Below are 23,126 nucleotides of genomic sequence, written 5' to 3'. Positions count from 1 at the left end.
ATTATGCTTTGTAAACTTTGGCAACTTTTGTGTTTCATAATTAAATCTTTTCAAAGTAGGAATATAACTATTCCCGATAATCTCCATGGATCTGAGCGCCTCATACTCAGAAGAGCACAGTATTCCTAATCAGAGTCCTTTGTTTTACACTGAAGATCAAGTAGCTCTGGAAAGAGTTACTCATATTCTCCCAAAGCACAATTCTTTAGTTTTCTCAGACCCTAAATCACTTTAAACTTGTGTTGAAAAAATATCACTTCAAAATAAAGTGAAACCTTATTATCTTCATTTAATCACTTGAAAGGCATAGAAAGCTATCTCTTGACTATTAGATCCTTGTTCTCACCTACAGCCTCTGAAGATGGGGACAGAATGTCTACTTGGTTGGAATCATCTGGTGGTTATTTTTTGCAGGGGGCATTGTCAGTGGAATTTTGTGGGAAACTCAAAGAATATCTAGAAATAATGATCCATTTCTTGATTCATTTTTGTTGCGAATGCAGATATCCTGGGAATTTGGTGTTCATTTACTAAGTACTCCACGTAGTTACTGTGCAAATTCAAAGGTAGATGGAATAAGTGACACTTGGGTCTCTGAAAGTCTGGTTGACTTTCATTGACTGAACATGTCAAAATTCTCTAAGAAACTTTCATCTTAGACTCAGGGTAATCAAAGCCAAGCAAATTCCTGGACTAGTGAATCTGTGAGATTTATGAGTTATTAAGGATATGGAAGTGAAGTGGGGCTCATAGTGCTTCAGAAGGCCACGTTTAATAAATAATCTGGTTTAAGCCAGTTGTGTTAACCTTTTTGATTTCTGATTTTTATCAGTAAAAATATTTTGATCATGCAACCTTAATATATCTGAAACTTTAAAAATTTATACTTAGAACACCCTCCTAATATAGTATATGTATTGTAACATATACTCAACATAGAAAATTTAAAAAGGGTGAACCATAAATAATTATAAACAGAAGTCATAATCTTTCTGTGTGTGTGTGAGGAAGATTCACGCTGAGCTAACGTCTGTTGCCAATCCTCCTCTTTTTTTTTGCTTGAAGAAGATTAGCCCTGAGTTAACACCTCCTTTGTGTGTGGGATCCCTCCACAGCATGGCTGACGAGTAGAGTAGGTCCACACCTGGGATCTGAACCTGTGAACCCAGGCCACTGAAGTGGAACGCACAGAACTTTAACCACTTGGTCATGCGGCCAGCTCCTGAAGTTATAATCTTTTCTTCCCTCAACGGCAGTAAATCATCTTGCTTGCCCTACTCTGGAGACTATTGCCTAAAACCTCTCATCACTAGTTCCTCAACGCCCTAGGCCCTCTATTGGTGGAGAAGTGAGAGTGACCAGACACGTCATTCACAGAATAAAGACAGAGAGGCAAGGAAGAAACCCAAAGGCATCTAAAGGTCTTAGTCCACTGTTGTTGGTAACACAGACCTCGGTCAGATGCAAATGGGAGTAATAACTTCTCTACCTACTTCAGCAGGTACTGAGTCATGCTCAGAAGCTCTGGACTGGAATTTCAGGTCTGTCACGTAATTATGACATTGCTGTTCACTTAACAAATATTTAAGAGACTAGAGACTGAATTAGGTGTTGGGGAATAAGAGGCATATGGTCCTGTTACTGCAGGCAAGATATTTAATTTCTGAGCCTCAGAATCTTGATACTGGAAAGCAATTACAAGATATACCCACATGACCCACCTACTCACATAACAATGCATTCGAAAGTTCTTTTAACTTGGCAACTGTTGGGTTTCATAATTAAATCTTTTTCAAAACAAATAAAAGCTGTCCTTTGCAGCTATTATTTGTGTTACCAAATTACTTAACACAGGATTATAATTGAAAAGGCATAAAATAGTTTAATAATACAAAGTATTTTTGGAATAGAGTCCCTTGAACCTATTTACACCCTGAACATATGAACGTGGGCCTTTGGGGCCAATCCAAAATTATTAAGCATTTCCAGTGTTGATTTCTTGGCTACTTGTTTTCGGGAACTGCTTAGAGTTTATAGATTGAAAAGGACCTACCCTTGTGAGCTCATCAATGATGTTCTGCTGCTCAATGACCTGAAGTTTTAGAAACTCTGTCTCTTGTTCTTCATTAGCTTGATCGAGGTCATTCAGAGATTTTAGTTTCTTCAAGGGTGGATGGGATGTTATCTTTTCTCTCTGGATTGGAAAAGAAGAAAGTACCGGTGGAGACTTTAAAAATCCCAGACTTTAGTGGTTAACATACTATTCATAGAAACTTTATGTGGCTTCAGCTAAATTTGAAAATTGCCCACCTTCAATATACACACCAACTAGAACCCTCAGGCACATTTCATCTGCTGTAATGAGTCAAAAGAATTGGGAATGTCTGAAGCTCTCAATAGCTGTACCGGAAGTCTGTTAAGGAGAGCATTTGCCTCTCACTCGTCCATACATAATACAAATGGTGGCATCTGTTCCTCAACTATTATGCAAGATCTGAGAAGATGAGGAGTAGCCACTGTACAGTTATGTAAAGAGCACATTAGTGAGATTCTTGGAAGGAGGTTTCTGTGGTTGAGGAGCTATGTTGAAACTGCTTCTCTATTTTGGAGCTTTTGGAGAGTGTGCCGATTCCTGGAAGCACTCCTACCATTCTGCAAATTTAGAAACCCCATAAAATTTAAAGCCAGCAACCTTCTCTTGGTATCCTCCTTAAAGTTTCCTAGCTTACATAAGGAAAAATCCAAATTTACTTTTGTAAATAGCATTGTATTTTAAGAATAAACTGAGAAAGACAATAAGTCAGGTTCCTGGCGTCATATAAAGACGGGAGCTGCAGCTTTGCAGAGCTTTACACACCATTTCTGAATTTTCCTTGGTAACGGCTTTCAGTTTCTCTTCCATGCGCTGCAAAGACACCACCAGTTCGTCATTTCTCTTGGCGAGGCACTTGTTCCTTTCCAGAAGAGGTTTACATTGTTTTTCAGTTTCCCGCACGCGTTTTAACTGGGAAGACATAAGTTTCTGGAGGTCAATGACAAGGGTTTTTAATATTTAATTTACCTAGTACAAGCTATTTCTTGAAAATGCAGATAAACACAAAGAAAAGGAAACATCTGTAATTCTACCATACCATACATTAATAACCATGGTTCCATAGTAGCCAACAAAGTGTTCCTTTTAAAAGATAGACTTTAAATACAATAGAGAAATGTTGAACGTAAATATATATATATTCATGAAGACACTAAAAGAAAACAATCTGATATAGTTCAACTAATATCAAAGATTTTAAGTCAAGAAGTATTACTAGAGACAAAAAAATTCATAATGATGAAGACATAAAACAAATCTTAATTTATATGTACCTAGTAACATAACTTCAAATATATATAAAGCAAAATTGACAGAACTAGCAAGAGAAATGGTAGTGATTATAAGGGTTCATCACTCTGGGCATATTTATTGAGCTATATTTTTATTATTTGTGCACTTTTATTATGTTAAACATCATATATACTTCTATAACAAAATGCTTAACAAAAAATAAAATAAAAAATTCCACTTAGAACTCACCAATTCATTTCGTTCATCTCCAAGCAAGGTATTCCTGTCTTCTAGTTTTCTTATTGTGGCATTCAATTCAGCTATTCTCTTTTGATTTCTTCGCAAATCCTACACATGAAAATTAAAATGAGTACTTCTTCAATAACACTTTTCACAAAGTTTTGGAATACCACTCATCAAAGTGATAGGCTCAGTTCCTTTCATCTGGCTTACGAGGTGACAGTAGAATGTTCTCTTATTCAGAGTAGAGTAAATATTTACCCTCTTCTAACACCTATATTCACCACTTGGGTTTAAGACCAAGCCTGGTTGAAACTGCAAATGAATTCCATGTGGCAAATATTCCTTGCAGACCTGAGTCCTGGCAGGAGAAGTGGTAGATGGTTGGACCAGCTTATCAGATCTGTGAGCTGTGAGACAGAGGTCATGTTGTGATTACATGAGGTTCAAGGAGCATTCCTGGTGTCATGGCTGCACATTGCTCCCCATAGCTTAGACAGATGTCCTGCTATTATACTTAGCCAAAGAGAGGATAGAGTAGGGGCTAGCGATGGGCTTTGTAAATTCCCGCATACTCCTGAAGAAAAAGGTCAGAATGAGAAGGTTGGTGCATTACCTTCATGTATCAAAAGCAGCAGATTATAGGATAGCCTTCGCTGGTATATTCTGCCCAGAGCAAGGGGCTTTCTCACTGGCATAATTGCCATGGATCCCTTTACACACAGCAGTCATGGATTAATTCTATGCTCTGGAGTCCATAGGACCATTATAAACCTGCAATTCTATTATCATCTTACATTTTGATAGTGCTGTACTGTTGACAAAACAGTTTCATATACATTATATCCCTCGATTCACCATATCCTAGAGGATTCAGCAGAACGGGTTAGATCCAAGGAGGTTATAACTTGCTCAAGGTCTCGTGGCTACTATCAGTAGATCAACAACAAATATGGATTGAATGCTAACTATGTGACAGGCCCTGTGCTCAGCATTTTACCTATCACCTTTTCTAGACCTTAGACCAGCTTACGGAGTACCACTATTGCTTCTATTTTACAGAGGAGGAAACTCTGCGCAGCGAACCGATTACCTAAGGTCACACAGCAAATGGCAGATCCAGGATTTGGACTAAAGTGTCTGACCCTAGAGCCCATTTCTTGACAATTTTGCTACACTGCAGGTAAGTATCAGTGATAGAACTAAAACTTACATCTGCTAAATCCTAGTTCAGTACTCTTTCTACCACCTACTGGGATATATATATATATATCCCGAAGACCAATTCATAAATTATTCATTACTCTGTTCTAAGTACTATTTTGGAGCCTATCTCAGTTCCTAAATAATACACTTTCATCTTTTTAGCAGCTAAATCATTTGAAAGGTATAAGATATGAAAGTCAACTATATATAAGCTGATTTTTATTGCTGCACTTCTGAAAATAATTTCTCAGATAAAACGATGAAATCAACAGAAATAAGTGGCAAGTTCAGTCAGACCAGAAGCTTTCAGATGATGATTATGAACGGTTTAGTCTTTTATACAGTTAAATATTTTGACCCCTGTAGATGATAACCATCTTTACCAATTTGCAACCCAATTGTTCACACAAGGGAAAACTACCAGTCTTGGCAAGAGGCAAAGTATTTTCATCTAATCTATGATTCTTATAATAGGCTGGCTTTTGGATGGGTATCACTTGGCTAGAAAAAGTCTATGAAAGATTTAAAAAGATTGGTAACTCTCTTGTGATCTGCTAATGCAGTGCAGCCCACTTTGTTGTCTCTCAGTTTAGAAAACCCTGTTCCCAAGACAGTAGCCCTTTTTATAGTAGGAGGTAGAATTGATTTCTGTGTAATAAGCAGGAAAAGAGCTTAAGTGAATAGCAAAACTTGGGAGCTAAATAAAAGATGACTCCCGAGTTCTTAACTTCAACTTGAAGACTTACAGGACTGCTGCAGTGTTCAGAGCCATCTCCTGCTCTTCCTGGAATTTCTCGTTTGGGGCTGCTCATGTTACACTCTGCCTCCTTGACCAGAAAGAGTTGTTCATCCAAAGCCTCCTTCTGCAGTTGGAGCTTCTGTACATAACCTGTTTGGGTCTCCAGTTCCTTTTCCAGGGAAAAGATGATCCTGTCCTTGGCTTTGATTTCATCCATCTGAATGAAATGACACCCAGGACATTTTATTTAACAATGCTGTAAAGAAATGCATTTTTACTATGGTATGAGATTAATTCTTTCTGCTGAATTGATATAGAAATAAAATTGTGAATATGACAAAAATATTGAATGCATGAATAAGACAAGGCAACACTGTGTAATGAAGTGCTATCCCAGGCTAATTAGGTGTCAGGAGAGTAGTTTTCTCTCTAGTATATACTGTGTAGATGTTTTGATTCAATTTATTGTTTGAAATGGTCTGGGCTGGTTGGATATGGAAAGGAAAGGTTAACTTTAAAATAGGTCACCAGTGTTAATAAAGACAGATACTAAATATTCCATTACAGTGTTTCCCAGGACAATTTTTGATGTTACCTCCCGTTCAGGGAATGGCCTTTGAGTTCAGTTTAAATAGAAGCAACCACTATGAATAGGTCACCAGCAACTGAAGAAGATGCAGACTTTCCAGTAGCCTAGTCACTTCCCAAGGCCAGTGCGTTTGCATGCAGGTGGTGAAGATAGAACGAGGTCCTTCCGTGGTTCATGTCATGTGGCTCTTTCCGTTCCTACTCGTATTTCAGAGCAGCCAGTTCTTCCAACCATTTTACCATTACTGTCAGAAAATCATGGTTGGGACAAGAACAAGAATAGAAAATATCTGCTAACATCAACCACTATTTCCCCTCCTACATGTGTGGGGTATATTTATTGATCCCAACTCTCATTTCTGTTAAGCTAGGACATAGACTCACAAATATTTCTCAACTAGAGGCCATAAGCATTTGATACCAAGTGATCAGAGTTCCATTGGACTGAAAATTTTTTGGCCATCTCTGGATAAGTGCTAGTGAAGCGAGCGTCTGCAAACAATTTTTGAAGACAGCGTAGTCATCAGGTGAAAACTTTCTTCTCATTTCATTATACTCCATGAGAATATTCAAGATAGAGAGAGGGTAGAGACATTTAACACAACAATATTATACTGCTCTCCTCTTTATAAAAATGTGTCCTTATATAGAACAAATCAGTTTGTATAAATCTCTTTTTTGCTATGTTCCTTAGACCAAAAAAAATTTCTATATTTGGGACAGAAATTGTGTTGCATAGTCCCATCTTCCCACATATAAGTATCTGTGAACTACTGTCTCCAAGTTACATGATTACATTTTAGATCAATTTTGGGAGGGTGGTGGGCTAAATTCTGCATGGTCCTGGGATGTCTGAAACTTGGCGAGTCAGCAAACACTGTCCTGTTAATTCGGGAATAAAAGCATTGTCTTAAGTTTCTATATCCTTTTGAAGACTTGACCCCACTGTTATTCTTCAGTGAGTAGCACGTTCATTCGTCAGACCTGTCGCCTCTGGTGTGATTTACAGTTTATCGCAGCTCCACATGTTCCTAGTGGATTCTGATGCACCCTTCCTGCCTGAACTTGCTGGGGAATCATTCCATTACTCCCCATACAATCATCCTCATTATCACCATTATCACAACTGAAATTTTTTGATCTTTTACTACATTCAAGGCACTATACTCAGAGCTTTACATACGTTATCTCATTTTATAACAATCCTGTTATGTAGGTTCTGTTATCACTATTTTACAGATGATGACAGGACCTGAAATGGTTAAAAACTTGATCTTAGTCATATGGCTAATAAGTGGTGAAGCCTGATTTTAAATTCAGTCTTCTGACTCTAGAGCCCATTCTATCAGGCACTATGCTATACCGACTCCAAGATTATTTATATATTTCCAGCAATTCCTAAAGCATTCTTCTGTAGAATATCCAGTAATTAGTACTGAGAAGTCTCTATTGCATAGTGGTTATAAGCGTGGAAGCTGGTTTTAGAATACCGAAATCTTCCAAAGTTCTAGTTCTTAGGTGGGAAGGTGGTACATATCAGAATTCTCTGGGGAAATTTTCTAGACAGAATGGCTCCCATTTCTCTCCTTTCTGTTTTCAAAAATGGAGCTGGATGTGGGGGTAGTACCAAGATAAGAAGAAGGAAAAAATGAAGACAAGTGCATCCATATTATTGAAAAAGTCTCCCATGTTAATCTGTTTGCACCCATTTTTTTTCTTTTTCCAGGGGAAGATTCACCCTAAGCTAACATCTGTTGCCAATCTTCCTCCTTTTTCTTCACCTCCCCCCACCCAAACCCTGGTGATAGTTGTGTATAGTTGTAAATTCTTCTAGCTCTTCTACATGAGCTGCCACCACCCCATGGCTACTGATAGACGAGTGGTGTGGTTCTACACCTGGGAAGTGAACCCAGGCCGCAGAAGCAGAGTGTACCAAACTTTAACCAGTAGGCCCTCAGGGCTGGCTCTATACCCAATTTTTGAACAACTCTTCCAGTGGCTTAGATTTTATATCGTTATTAGGAGGGATTTCATGTCTACTTCAGCAACGTGCCAGTGAAAGGAAGTCATGGAAAAAATTACAGATCAACAAGTGGATACAATCGTAGATTTTACATGGAAAACCATCAACAAACAAAAATATTTAATGTAAAGCTCCCTTTTCATTTACCTACCTGCTGACTCCAGAGTTCACAGTCCTGATTCTTTCTTATCAGCCATGTAGTTTTGAAAACCAAAGACAGGGCAGAGACCAGTACTTCTGCACTGTGTTTGGTCTTTATTGTCAACCAGTGCAACAGAAGAAATTGCAGATAAAGAATGAGGGAATTGTGGCAAGGGCAACATTTTACAGTTACACTGTATTGCAGTGTGAAGAAAAGTACACGTTTAGCTTTTCAAAATGTTTAATGGTAGCCGCTTTTTACTTAAAACTGAAATCCTGGAGATATCATCCAAGGAACATAATTAAAATTCTTAGAAAATAACTGCTTAGAATCAACAGAAACAAGGGAAAGTGTAATTTCTCCTAAGAAAATATTATTTTTAGAGAAGCATAAAGTACATTCTAACAGGCAATGGTTAATTTGATAAGATATAACTAAAATATAACTAATGCTAAAGATTATGAGTATATATGCAGTTTCTTCTAAAATAAATGGACAAGGTCATCCTAGGACATTATAGCTTTCACATCATAATCATCTCTGTTTTGTTTTTAAGCATAGTGAGAGACCGATGTGGCTTTTGGTCATACATATTAAAAAGAAAGATCCCACTTTGTAGGGGTTGAGGTAAATCCTGAAAATTGGTGACTGCAAACAAGATACTTAGGAAGGACATCCAATTTCAAAATTATAATGACCCTGTTTATTTTGGGGAAAAAAAGATCTATTTAAAAAATGACTAGGATTTTATATCTCTATTGCTTTCAGACATGGTTCCTGGAAAGAAGACTGGTGAGTCACTCAGAATGTTCCCAGTGGCTGCCCTTTTCAGACATCATGAAAGCCCTAGAAATTTTCCTTACCCCTGTAAAAACCCAACAACATTTTACAAATGGAAAGTCCATGAAAACATGCTGATTTTGGAAGAGTGCATACTTCAGAATATTTTTATAGACATTCAAGAAAACAGGAATCATTGAATAGATACTTCCCATATGTATGGGGCTGGAAGAATCTAGTTTTTATGAGACATGTGATTCCAAAATCTTTTACATTTTGCAGTTCCAGCTTTGGTTTGGGCATACCTATTTATCTATCTACCTACCTACCTACCTATCGACCTAACTGGTGTTTTGGATCGAGCACTAGACCAAAGGTGGGCACTATTTATAATCCACTCATGAGAAACACCTTAAAAAGCAAACCCCATGGCGCTCTGAAACCTGGGAAGAGAACAGTTCTGCACTGGTTCACTGCACTGGGTTACTAACCAGCCTCCGAATATCCCGCTCCGACTCCCACTTGATCTTCGAGATGGCTTCCTGATGGGACTGATGCTCACTCCGAAGGTCCCCAGCCTTGATTTTATCTGCTTGGATCATATTGCTTAGAGCCTCGTCCACCTGCTTCTTGGCAGTTTTCAGGTCCGTAATCTCCTGTAAGAGCTTAAGGCGCTCTGCATCAAACAGTTTTCGGGCCTCCTCCCGGGCCTCAATGGTGAGCGCTGTCCTTACTTTATCACTGCTGCCGTCCCGGAGAGCGCACAGAGCTGACTTGAGCCTCTGGATCTCTCCATCCCGCACCTTCACTGTCCTTGACATTTCTTGCTCGTGCTGCTTGATGAGATTCTCCCTCACGGCCTGCAGCTCCTTCATCTTCTCCTCGTGGAGCTTGGCTCTGAGTTCTGTCACCAGAACTGTGTGCTTGCGCTGCTCCAGCTCACGAATCCTCTTTGCTTCTTGAGTCTTCTCTCTTTCAAGCTTGGATACCTAAAGGGAGAGAGGCGAAAAGATGAAAAGAGAAGCCTCAAAGGAAAGGTGCGCTCCTAGGCAGGATCTGCAACGCAGGCTGCTATGATCTCTTAAATCCTCATCTCTTTTCAAATTCCAGGCCACCGTGTGTTCTGAGGGAAGGGAACCACAGGCTTTAAAGCTGGGAATACACTGTGTAAAAGGAAGAAATACCTAAGGATGCTTATATTATTTTGTTCAGACAAATATCCGGGGCCTTACTATTTGATGTGTAGTCTGTAGACAAGCAGCACAGGGGTCACCCAGAAACTTGTCAGAAATGCAGAATCCGGGGCTCCATCCCAGATCTATGAATCAAAATGTGAATTTTAATAAGTCCCCAGGTGATTGGTATACACGTTAAAATCAGGAAGCAGTGCTATAAGCTTTTGGTGGGGAGGCGTTCAGAACAGATTCCCCGGAGAGCTTTTTAGACTACCTATCCCCAGCTGGGTCAAAACGGGTAAATGTGAGTGTCTCGGGATAGTTCGTAGTTCAATATTAGGATCAGACTAATAAGTTAGTGCCTAAAGTAATATAAAATATTTTCTATTTTTTTCTTTCTTTTTTTTTGAAGAGAAGATGCTGCTGCTAAGGGGAAAGTGAAGAATGAAGACAGTCGATATATCCTCAGCCTCACCCTTCTCACTATGGCAACTTGGTTCCATCCCCAAATTTTACACATACACACACACCACCCAAAAACCCAGCAGTTCATTGGGCCCTCTCTCTGTTAAAGGAGTTTAGTGGCTATTATTTCCGCATGCCCCGTAGATGTCTCTTTGCCTCCTTCTTTACTCCCACTCCTCTCCCTCTCTTGCTCCTCTCCAAGCCAACACTCCAAGTAGTTCAAGAAAGTATTCCTTCAAGCCTATGTACTTTCAGGTATTTTGGTTATAAAAAAATCTTCTGTGTTTTGTTACATTGCCAATGATAATACAGGTCTCCTCATAGATTAGCAACACCGCTACCTCCGTCTGGTTGAGTCTGTCTCCCGTTCAGTAGATCAGGGCGGAGTCCTGGCATTTGAGGCTTAAAAATGCCTCTTAGATCCTGTTCTGTTGTCCTCCCCCACATCATCTCTGCCGCCTGTCTTTGTTTCTCGCTCTCTGTCATGTGCGTGTGTGCCTGCATACACACACACACACACACACACACACACACAGAGTAACCTGGAAAAAAGAAAGAATTGGGCAGCCCCAGGAGTAATATCTAGTTGAGTGATACTGAGTCTCTGACATTTGTAAAATTGGAAGGTTTCATAAAATAATCATTAACAGCTTTTCCAGCTGAACAATGTTAAGCTTCAAACACCTTATTGAAACCATTGTAATTATACTGTAAAATGTCTGAGATTTTACTTACCTTATCAGTTTACCTACCTTTAGCTAAAACAGGATTTTTTAAGTCCACACGGCATTCTATGAATATTTTATTTTACAGGCACAGCAACTATTCCTATGTTGGTCATTCTAAAAGAACTCAGGGCACAAGGAGGCCTGGTCAAGGAAACAGCCAGGCATTCTCGAATGACCGTCCTCTGACCCTGCTCAGGCCAAGGTCCCTCCCCGGATGCCTCTTATCTCATATGCTCCAGAGCTGTGCTGTCCAATACGGTGGCCTCGGAATACACCAAGCACTGGGAATATCACCCAAATTGAGACTCGTTCTAAGTGTAAAATACACACTGGATTTCAAAGACTTAGTGAGAGGTAAAGAATGCAAAATATCCTCTTAATAATTTTTATATTGACCACATGTTGAAATTATAATATTTTGGACAAATTAAGTAAAGTACATGATTAAAATGAATTCTGTTTCTTTTTACGTTTTAAAATTGTGGTTACAAAAGATTTCCAAATCCCATCTACGGTTTCCATGCATGACTTGTATTATCCTTCTCGTGGACAGTGTTGCTCTAGAGTTCTTGGAGGTTCATTCAATGACCCTAGTTTCCCCCCGACACACTGCGGGTGACATTCTCGTAGTAAAACCCAGTTCTGATGCCATTTATGTGGCTGCTCAGAAATTACCCAGGGCTGCTTTATGCTGAGGAATAAAATCCCAACACCTCGGCTTCACCTTTCAGGCTCTTGGATTTGGTTGGACTTCCAGCTGGCGTTTCTGCTCCTCACTCTACCCCCACTCTACTCACTCTACCCCTCAGCTCTCCCCGACTCCAGGCGCGCCAATCACTCCGCGATTCTGTCATTTCTCTCAGCTTATGAACACTAATCTTTTGTGTGTAGACTACAGAGGAGAGGAATGAAAAAAGGAAAAAACAGTGAAAATACAGGTGCATGGAAAATATATTCCAGCCCGCAGACAAAAACAAATACAAACAAACCCTGGCCTTCTTGTCCATCACTTAAATGAATTCATAGAACTCAAAGAAAATTTAAAGGTATGAATTACATTTGGCATTTTTTATACCCACTTATTTTGGTTGTCATGGAAACTGGCATTTTGGGGGAGGATGTCTAGGTATGACTTTTTTTTAAAGCTTGGGAGAAGTGTTTCACTATGAAGGTGATATGAAGGATGTGACTTACATTTGGGACGAAAAAACAACCAAGGAAAATTCTGTACTAAAACCATTTTCTGAAAATTACTTGCAGCTCAGATCACACCACTAAGGAAATAGAATTTAAAATCTTAATGTAAATCATGAGAATGATTATACAAAAAGATGAAGAACTATTCCTAACAATGAAAAATATGATGATAATACTTTGAAATGGAAAAAAATTATTTAGTAGAAGAAAGCATCAATTTTGATTAGTGGAAACATTTTATGGAGCAACATTTCAGCTGGATAACATAATAGTCAGCATTTATCAAGGGCTTACTATGAGTCAGTATCTTTCTAAAGGCATCACACACATCAGTACACTTAACCTCCTCGGCAGCAACACAATGTAGGTAGCACTTGTTTCATCTGAATTTCAGATGAGAAAAGTGAGGAATGGTTTCTACATAAGCACAAAGTAAAGAAAGCTGACTAGAGCCCAGGGAGGGCCAGGAGCCAGGTCTGGGTCAGATCCAGATCTCCTTGTTGGCTCTGAAACCTTGGGCAAGCGGCTTCATTTCTCCAGCCTCAGTTTTCTCATGTATCCACTAGAATTGGTGATATCCTCAAATGGTTGTTGAGAGGACTGACTTAGAAAATGTATCAAAAATTCTCAGAAAAGGCTGGAACACATGGGAGATTAATAATTATTAATCCATGGTAGATATTACAATATTAATTTTGATGAATATTGTATATGTGAATATTATATCATGCAATGCTATGTTAATACCATCAACAATCTAAATCTAACTACCCATATTATCATGATAAGACTAACATTGCTATTATTACATTATCAAGACCACAGGCACTATTTTCCTAACAGAAAGAGATGTTCAAAGATAAAATTGGGTTTCCTCTGGATGTCTTGAGTTCACTGGCATTGGTGGCATCTCATCTTAACATAGAAGACACGTGGATCATGTGTACACAGCAGGAGTGGAGTGTGGGGTGGGACAGGGCAAGGGGGTGAGCACTGAACAGGGCTTTGAAAGATACAGCTCCCAAATACCTTCTATGCTCCAGGTTTTATAGAAGCAAGAAAAAAAAAATCACTAGGAAAATTTAATCCTACTGGGGAAAGCTTACACTATGACCAAAGGAAGGACTACCCCACACAGGCTTCACACTGTAGTTTCCTCTTCTGTCCTAATTCCAGTCTGCCTCCTGAAAAATGCCAGTGCGAATTCTGCCAAGATGAAGCTGGTGATGTTTGAGCTGTAATGTGATCTCAGAAATCTAGGATTAAAAATTGGAGAGCCTGTCAAAGGTAAGCAGGGTTGAGAGGTTATCAAGACCAGACAAGTTGACATAAGCTTTGGTTCGGATTACTGCTTGGGATATTCCAGGAGATCTAAACTCCCAGTAAGTGGCAGGGATTTTCATGGTGTGAAGTCACTCTGAAACGGGAGATGTGAAGGAGAAAAAAGCTGCCACTACAAGAAGGTCGCTTACAAGGGAAATTTTATACAACCCGAGGAAGCACAAAGGCTTCTATTTTTTTATTTCTTGCTTTTAGCCACTTAACGCATCCTGAAAACAAAACTAAAGGTGCAGAAAGCGAGAACTATCACGTGCTAAATTCGGGCCCTGAACCTGGTGGCGGTGGAGCAGGCACTTGAGCATAGAGAAGGTCGGCTGATTTTCTGAGAGTGCCCTGGAGGCAACAGAGTGCAGCGGAGTAAGATACTCAGCACGACCGTGACAACCACCTTAGAGAATTTTGGCTCCTCCACTCACTGTGTCGCTGGGAGTAAATGAGTTAACCAGTTGGAACTCATTTTCCTTCTCAGCGAAATCAGAATAAGAATCCGTGGCCTGCCTTTGTCCCAGGCTCGCTGTGAGGACTGTAAAAGTGCTTTGCAGCCTGAGGACTGTTCCAGTGGTGGAAAATCCTGTCTGGAGCTGACTCCTATCAGACCCTGCAACCCTGCCCCGCTGCTTCTATCCTTGGAGCCCCTGTTCTCTGCTCCTGTGCCTTTGTCCCCTCTGTCACTGTGCCCGCAGGGCTCACTGTGGCTGTAGGCTGCCTGTGAGGGAGAGCTCGAAGCCCTGGGGAATCAGGTGGGTGGATGTCACATCCCCCAGCCATCCCTGGTGTGCTCACACACCCTGTACAGTGGATCACGGCCTCACAGTGACCAGAAAAGAGATGGACAGAGCAAAACACCACAGCCTAATGGCTCAGACTGCTGGTCCAAGAAACAGACAGACCTGGGTGAAATTCTTTTCTCTACCAGAGCCTGGAGTTTCCCACTTAAATAAATACTATAATGGTCCTTATGCCATGGGGTTGTTGGGAAAGCTTTAAAAAAGAGATCACGAAAATTCATTCAACAAGTAGTACTGAACACCTCCTCCATGCCAGGCCACATTCTCAGCACTGGGGATACCTCACTGAGGGTTTACCTTAAGCAAACATGGTCTCTTACCCATAGGAAGCTTACAGGTTATTGGGGTAGGGGCAGCAGGCAATAAACAAGCAAATAAACAAATAAGATAACTTCAATCAGTACAGAGTCCTATGATAAAAAGATAACAGGGGGACATACTACAGCAAATGGAAGGAGGAGAACAGTGTTACCTAGACTAGATGTCAGGGGAGGTCTGACACCCGAAGGATCCTGAGAAGCATCTGAACGCAGGAGGAGCTAGAGCACACAGTGTCTTTCCTGACTAATCCCTAGTTTTGGAAGGACCTTAGTTCTTCTACCTTGTCCACAACCTGCTCATTTTCTAGATGCGAAAGTGCAGGCCCAGAAATGACAAAGTCATATGGCATAAAAGACCCACTTAGTGCTCTTTACCTTCCACCACAGGGCCTTCAGAGTTCCATCCTCTTTGCCCTTATGTCTGGGGTTCAGTCAAAACAACCCCCTTATCGGTATGTTCATTCCTATCAATGCTTGGCAAGTCTTTTAGACAATTTCTATTTCCTGGAAGTTGACTGTGTCTAATATTTTTCTTTCATTCCCCTGTGGTGAAAATGAAGACATCTATGGGAGCAGGATATGGGTAAGTTCCCACCCCATCTCCCAATTCTTCCTCAATTTGAAATTTGCATAATAGTAGAAAGAAAAGTTTTGTGATTCTCCCTTCCTCTGCCTAAGGTTTCTAGTTGTTTCCAGATCTTTACAATTTTTAAGAGCATAAGCATGGCAAGACATGGAAATAACCTAAGTGTCCATCAATGGATTAATGGGTAAAGAAAATATGGTATGTATATATATGTATCTATGTATATACATGTACATATATATACACACACACACAATGAAATATTATTCAGCCATAAAAAAGAAGGAGATCCTATCATTTGTGACAACATAGATGGAACTTGAGGGCATTATGCCAAGTGAAATAAGTCAGACAGAGAAAGACAAATACTGTATGATCTCGCTTATATGTGGAATCCAAAAATACTGAACTCACAGATACTGAGAATACATTGGTGGTTGCCAGAAGCAGGGCGTAGGGTATGGAGTAAATGAGATAACTGAATTAAAACACTTAACGTCCTGAAACACAAACTAACTGCTCAAAAACTAACACATGTACATACCCCCTTACAAAGCGGACACTACTATTATCCCATTTGACAGATGAGGGGTTTCATAATCTGCTCAGGGTCACTCAAGTGCTAAGTGAACAAGCTGGGATGAGGTCAGGAGGAAATGCGCTTATTACAGTGTGTGACAGAGAGTAAAACTTCAAGAAAGCATAGCTGTTTATATTATCAGCCCAAAGCATTTATGGCTCTGCTCTACACACAACGTGTTCTGTAAAAGTTAACGGATGATTTTCCTTTCTGGAAAAGTGAGTAATGCCCCGGCACCCCAGAATTTTCCACTCTTTAGCTTAGTCTATATCCTAGTAGCTAAATTGTCATTTTATCATCATAGCTTCCGAGCCAAACTGAGAGTGTGAATTCACATCTTGGCATTGTTCATATTCTCTCTCTTAAAGCCTGGGCCTTTGGAAGCACAATCATATTTATTTTAATAGAACTGCTTTATGACTTGTTTGCCCTTAAAATTCCCTTTGCTCTTTGGGGAAGGTTGCTGACGGGGGTGGGCCTTGCTTTGGCCCCTGTGCTGGGGCTGTAATTAACTGCCACAGACAGGGAGACTGGGCAGCCGGCAGAGGGAAGGGTAAAGGTAGTGCTTTTATTCAAGAGGCTTCCCATCTGTCGGCAGAGGAAGGGGAGGTTATGCTTGACCTGCTGGCTTCGACACCAGCGCCAGGCCCTGGATAAACAGGCAGCCTCATCCACTTGACAGTTACCCCTTTTGTAAAAGGCTTGAATGTGTGGAAAATCGGCAGTGGTGGGGCTGTGGGGCCCCCGCCTCTTTGAAATCTCGTGAGCGTGCTGTCTGTAAATCAGCAGCAGTTTATGGTTACCAGTCTCCGGACGACAAGCTCCTTCCTATGAATGTAGTTCGTCATCCTGTGCTTACTACAATTAAAGGAGACTGCCTCCCTGGGAACATTACTTTGCCCCAGGGAACATTAAAACCAATGAAATGTTCACAGATTGTCAGACCTGGAAGGAATCTCAGAGTGGAGTCTTTGTCAACAGGAAGGCAGAGAACCATTTCCACGGAGACTGCTGGACTGCTTGCTGGAATTGCAAGTCCTGGTCCTCACCTCACTTACTTTATCAGAATCCCGGGATTGCGGGCCCAGGGATCTTAATTTTTAATAAGTTCCCCCAGGTTATTCTAATGCACAATGACGCTGGAGAGACATGGACGTGGGGAAACAGATTCAGTCATCTGAATTACAGATCCAGACACTGAGACACTTAAATTTGTCCCCAAGCAGAGATAAAGACAGTGCCTTGGTCTTCTGACTCTCCAACAAATGTTCTTGTTTTTCTTTCTTTGTTTCTTTTTTGTTTTTTTTTTATGACATCATGCTCCCTTTAGTTTCATGGAAACTAAGACATATCCTTCACAACTTTACCTTGGGGTCTGGTTATCTAAAGTTAAGGCACAGCTGAGATAGGAGGCAAGGGGCTTTGGCGGATCCAAGCTTTATTATTGCTGAAACTAGGAGAAATAGACTTTTGGGGAAGATAACTAATTAAAATTTAATAGTAATGACAAGGAAGAAGAGGTAGATAAAACAGAATAAGGATTTTTCTTGGTTTGTGATCTATAGCTCGAAAAAACATTTTCTTACTATACAAAGAGTTACGTACATAAGCCTACTTTGTATTAACATAGTTGGCTCCAGTTTGCATCGAAAAAATACATCTTATGTGCACTGAATATTTCACAATGCCTTCCTATTCATCACCCAATTTAATATTCACACCACTCTGGTGGGATAAGTGTTAGCATATCCATTTAAGAGATGAGATTCAGAGAAGTTAAGAGACTTTCCTAAGACTAGTTAGCAACTGATTCAAGTGCAGAGCATATTAGACAGAATATCACCATTATTTTTTTTGAGAGTTTACTATGTGCCAGGCAGCAATCTGAGCATTTGACATGAATTTTCTCATTTAATCCTCATAAGTACTTTACATCCTTGCCTAATTTAAACCTCATCACAGCTTTACGAGACGGTAGTGTTATTGATGAAGAAACTGAGGTATAAGGAATGAATCACCTTTCATTCATTCCTCTACTCATTCAACAAATATATATTGAGCTTTTCAGTTCTGGGCATTTATTTAGGCTTTAGTGATACAGAGGTAGGGTAAGACTCTGCTATCATAGAGATTACACTGGACTGGGGAGAGATAAGCACTAAACAAGTAAATAAATAGATATATAAATTGCTGTGAAATGCATCAAGCATAGTCAGACTGTCGGGGGTAACTGAGCATGGCAGTGTTGTGCTGTAGAGACAGTGGTCAGATAAACATCACTGGAGCTGACACCTGGAGGAGGTAAGGAAGGAGCATGTAGCTGATGGGGGAAGAAAAGAGCAAAGGCCCTAATGTGATCGGCATCTCTCTCTTGATCCAGCAGAGAGGCTAGAACAGAGTGATCCAGGGCAGAGAAGTGGAAGAGAGTCAAAGAGAGAGCTGGAGGAAATATCCTGAGTCATAGGGAAAATCTTTTGAGAGAGGTAGGAAGCCACTGGAGGGTTTCAAGCAGTGCAGTGACATGATGTGATACAGTTTAGAAAGACTGCTCTAAAAGCCATAGGGAGAATAACTTACGGAGGATAAGGGTGGGGCTTGCCCAAGGTCATACACTACTAAATGTTGGGAGGTAATAGCGGTGGGGGTGGTTGTCTCAATTTTTATACCTGGTTTCCTGAACCAGGCTTCCTGAGGAGGCAGAGATCAGTCCCATGAACAGGTGAGTCTGACCATCTGTGTATCCTGTGCTGAATTCCCTCCTGCCACACACAAGAAAATCTCCATGTGTACAGGGGTTGTTGCCGTCTTTGGCAACTGGCAGGAAGAAGCCCACTGAGGATGGTTGGCAGGTAGAGCTGGGCCAGAACTGCTCTCAAGGCTACAGCCACAGGAAGCCCTCACTCACCTTGGACTTCTCTTGATGCAGCTCTATCTGGATGTCGGTGAGCTTGGTCCTGAGTTCTTCATTGGCAGCTTGAAGGGCGACAATGAGCGCCTCGGGCTTCTCGCCCTTATTTCGCCCTTTCTTGGACATTGTTCCTTTCTAAATGGAGTCTGTTGGTTTTTAATTCCTTTCAAACAGGTGCTGCCATGTTACTGCTTCTTATCCCGGAGTGCGATGTTTCAGCATTTACTGCGTGGTGCTCCTTGGTAGGGTCTCCTCAGCTGCTGCCCTGGAAGCCCTGAGAAGAGGCAGAGACAGCAGTTATTGTGGCAAAGACCTGGACTAAGTGCCAGTCAGTCACCCTCAGCCTGGGCTGCTGGTAAGAGCTTCCTCCTGAGGGCTCCTATCTCTAGCGTCTCCTGTGCATGTTGCACATGAATTTACAGCGATGTTCCCAAAGGGCTGGTCTGATCATGTCAGTGCTCTGCTTAAAATCCTTCAAAGACCCTCTGAGCATATGAGCATATTTTTCACATCTCAGAGTGCTCTTTGTGCCAAACTTGCACATTCTCCCAGCCTATCTCCTCCATTTTACTCACTGATATTCTGGCCATAAGAATCTCTTAATTTTCTGATTCTTCTCTCTTCCTACAAGGACTTTTCCTACTCTATTCATTCTTCTACATCCTCTGCCCAGCCTCCTCATGATCCTCCCTTGTACCCTTACCTCACACACTGTCACACATACAGTTGAGTAGGACTAATTTTTATGACCCCTTCAGGTCTCAGCTTCCATATCAGTTCTTCCTGGAAGCAGCCCCTACGGTGCTTATTTAATTGCGGTCACCTCCATGAATCTATAAACTTTGTCAGGGCAGGAACGTGTTGTTTTTATTTACAACTTGCTTTTCAGAATCCATCATAAGGCCTGGGACATACCACGTACTCAATTAGTATTTGTCACCTATGGACATCACCTATGTGATGACTTCATGGTCACCCCATAGAAAGTCTCAACTTTAAGAAAATTCGATATACGAAGACCTAGAATTATACAATGGATAAACTGTGAGATGTGGGGATTAATTACAAATGGACTATTGGGTCAATTGGGTCACTCACTTATTCATTCATTCAGTCAATATTATTAGAATTCCTTCTATGAGCTGTGCTAGGTACAGTCTGTTGAAATTAAAAATAATTCAGAGTTTCAAGGCAAGAAGAAAACAATCAAAATCTCTATCTATCTTTCTATCTGTCTTCACCATCATAATCATCATCACCACATCTATCATATAGGCGTCATTAAAAAAAAACCAGTTGTTTTGGAAGTATTGACAAGGACTTCTTCCAATGGGGTGAGTAAGGATGGTTCCCTGAAGAAGGTGGTGCTGGCCTGGAACTTGAGGAATGAGTAGGATGTTAACAGATGGAGTAACAAGTGAAGCACCCTGGGTGAAAGAAATGGCAGGTACTGAAATACAGTAAAGAGAAAGCACAGTAACTCTTTTGTGTAAAAAATGGGGGCCTGGTGAATTACAAGCCAGGATATAGTTCATGGGCACTAGTACTGGAAAGGTTGCCTGGAAATGATCGATTGTGGGAGACCTGGAATGCCAACCTTAAAGTATTGGAATCTTTTTCTTTCAGGAAGCAATGGGAAAGCTGCCGAAGTTCTTAGCAGGTGGTTATTCTCAAAGCAGAGTGGGGAGACTATCGAGGCAGGGAGACCAGAGAGAAGGCTACTGAATTTGTCAAGGTGAAGGTGATGAAGGCCTAATCAGAATAGTGGCAAGACGACAGAAAAAAGAGGGACATGTCTTGATTTACAAGTTCTTAAGTGCTTCATAGAAACAACAAGGTCAGAAAAATATGAATACTAAACCATTAAAGTCATGGGAAAAACATGACAAGACACTGGAGAAAGTTTCCCATGCAATCTTTTAGAAAATTAGGTATTGTGTACATGGAGGTGCTTCAGCCCAGAACTAAGGGGAACTCCAACTGATCAACCATATGTACCAGCAGCTGCTGCTCTCTCAAGACCCCTGGTATTCAGCCTTGAGGACCACGCTGGGATCCTGGGCTTTCCGCCATTGCCCCCATGAGCATTGAGGCCATGCCCTTTGGAGTGTGTCCCTAGGGAAAGGGCACATGGAAAGGTTAGGGCACAGGGAGGATCAGCCTGTCTATAGCAGTAATGGAACTCTCCACCATATTCCACCTGAAGCTAGATGCTGGAGTTGTCCTTCACGCTTCTTTTGCAAATGTTGCTAAATCATTAAAGTGTATGGCTTGGAGACTTGTAAGAACCCATAATTCTTTGCTTTTAGCATTGAAATGAACTTAATAAGCATTTATTGAAAATTGTATGTCAAACATCACTAGGCACAAAGATAAAGAAGACAGTACTTGACTTCAAGCAAGTACTGGATGAGTAAACTGACATGTACATGTTTAACCGGTTTCTCTCCCTCTAGTTGATCTCTAAATGTTTCTGGTCCCCCAGGCTTGCCCAAGTTATCTTCACTGGCCCCACCTATACTGTTGTGACTCTCAGTTTTATATCCACAGCCCTGACCATTCCACAAACCCCAGACTCATATAGTCAACTGCTTACTTACCAAATCTACTTTGACACCTGATTGGCATCTCAAACCCAACCTAACTAGCACAGATGTCTTTATTACTAGTCCCTCAAAACCCTATCCTCCCCAGGTTTTCTTGTATTAATAAATGGCACCAGCACATGCCCAGTTGTTCCAGATGTAAGCTTAGAAGTCATCCTTTCTTCTTTTATCTCTCATTTCTCTTATCTAGTGCTCCAAGAAGTCCTTTTGTTTTACCTAAAAAATACGACTCACTTTGGTCAACTTCTCTCAAACCCCAACAGTGCTGTCAGAACACAGAGGAAAGAGGAATTTGGGAAAAGCTTCACAGTCGCTTCATAGCCTTATAGTCTTCCGGAATGAAGAACGGACTTTTCTAATTGGAGATACAGAAATGGCAGAGGAAAGAGCTTGAGAAAAAGTTGGAGTCACAAATTTGCCTGATGTGTTTAGAGAAGGCTGCAAACTGGGAAGAGACAGGCTGGGGTTAGATGTCACAGGTTCCTGCATGACCAATGATTAGATTTCATTATGTAGAAATGAGTAAATATGGCAGCATTTGATATAAGGGTAATAATAAAAACTTATAGTGACTGACTGCTATAAAGCTGTCATTGGACTAAGCACTTAACATACTGCTCTCATTTAACCCTCAGTAAAAATAGGGGAAAATGATTCACAGGAGGATTAAGTAACTTGCCTAAGTTGACTGAGTTAGTAGGTGGTGAGGCCCAGATTCAAATCCAGGAAGTCTGAGACTGGGACCCAAGCTGTTATCCTCTGGGCTGTACTGCCTCAAATTTGCATTTCTTAAAAGCTAACTCTGGCAGTGTGATGGAAGATGAGTTACTAAGGAGGGAGGGAGAGGCTGGAGGCAGGAAATCAGCTGCTTCGATGGTCCAGGCGAGAGGTAATGCAGCCCTGAACTAGGCCATGGTCATGGGGATGTGAAGGGGGTGGGAACTCGGACACACAGAGACTCTGATGGAATCATGTTCTACTTTTAAACATTATAACATGCTTCTCTCCCACTGTAAATAATGAGCACCAGCTCTCTAGCATTGCTTGTAGCAAAAATGGCAAAGCAACAGCCAAATTTTACATTTTAATTTATAATCTTTTCCCAAAAAATATAATACTATGTGCCTGACTTCTTGTATTTTTAATCTGTGAATTACTGTGAACTTAGTCCCACAAGGGATGGAAAAAAGAAAAGGGTAAATAAATTAGAGGAAAGAAATTCAGGAGAGAAAAAAGTAACGTAGGAAGTTATGGATAGAATCAACTTATAAATATCTTAAGGTGAGCACCTGTTCATAAGTACGGTCCCATACAGCCCTCTGGATGAGGGGAACTTTTTAGTCTTTTCCAGTGGTGATGGGTGTCTGGGAATCTCACAATTCTCATATA

At 40.8% G+C, this 23,126-nt stretch overlaps 1 protein-coding gene across 5 annotated transcripts in view; it reads right to left on the bottom strand.

Moving 5' to 3' along the window:
• JAKMIP2 (janus kinase and microtubule interacting protein 2) overlaps positions 1–23,126 on the bottom strand; it is a 146,832-nt gene that overhangs the window by 37,595 nt on the left and 86,111 nt on the right. For all 5 annotated transcript variants that reach the window (XM_046667300.1, XM_046667305.1, XM_046667303.1 and 2 more), the window contains exons 2-7: positions 19,129–19,405; positions 9,535–10,032; positions 5,518–5,727; positions 3,575–3,673; positions 2,858–3,004; positions 2,054–2,194 (exon numbers count right to left, since the gene is read on the bottom strand). In XM_046667300.1, the coding sequence (XP_046523256.1) occupies positions 2,054–2,194; positions 2,858–3,004; positions 3,575–3,673; positions 5,518–5,727; positions 9,535–10,032; positions 19,129–19,257 (1,224 nt within the window). In that variant the 5' untranslated portion in view covers positions 19,258–19,405. The remainder of the gene's footprint in view (positions 1–2,053; positions 2,195–2,857; positions 3,005–3,574; positions 3,674–5,517; positions 5,728–9,534; positions 10,033–19,128; positions 19,406–23,126) is intronic.

Source organism: Equus quagga, chromosome 7 (genome assembly GCF_021613505.1).
Source record: "Equus quagga isolate Etosha38 chromosome 7, UCLA_HA_Equagga_1.0, whole genome shotgun sequence".
Classification (NCBI taxonomy): Eukaryota; Metazoa; Chordata; class Mammalia; order Perissodactyla; family Equidae; genus Equus; species Equus quagga.
Note: the sequence above shows the minus strand (reverse complement) of the source record. Positions and strands in the feature narration are given on the sequence as shown.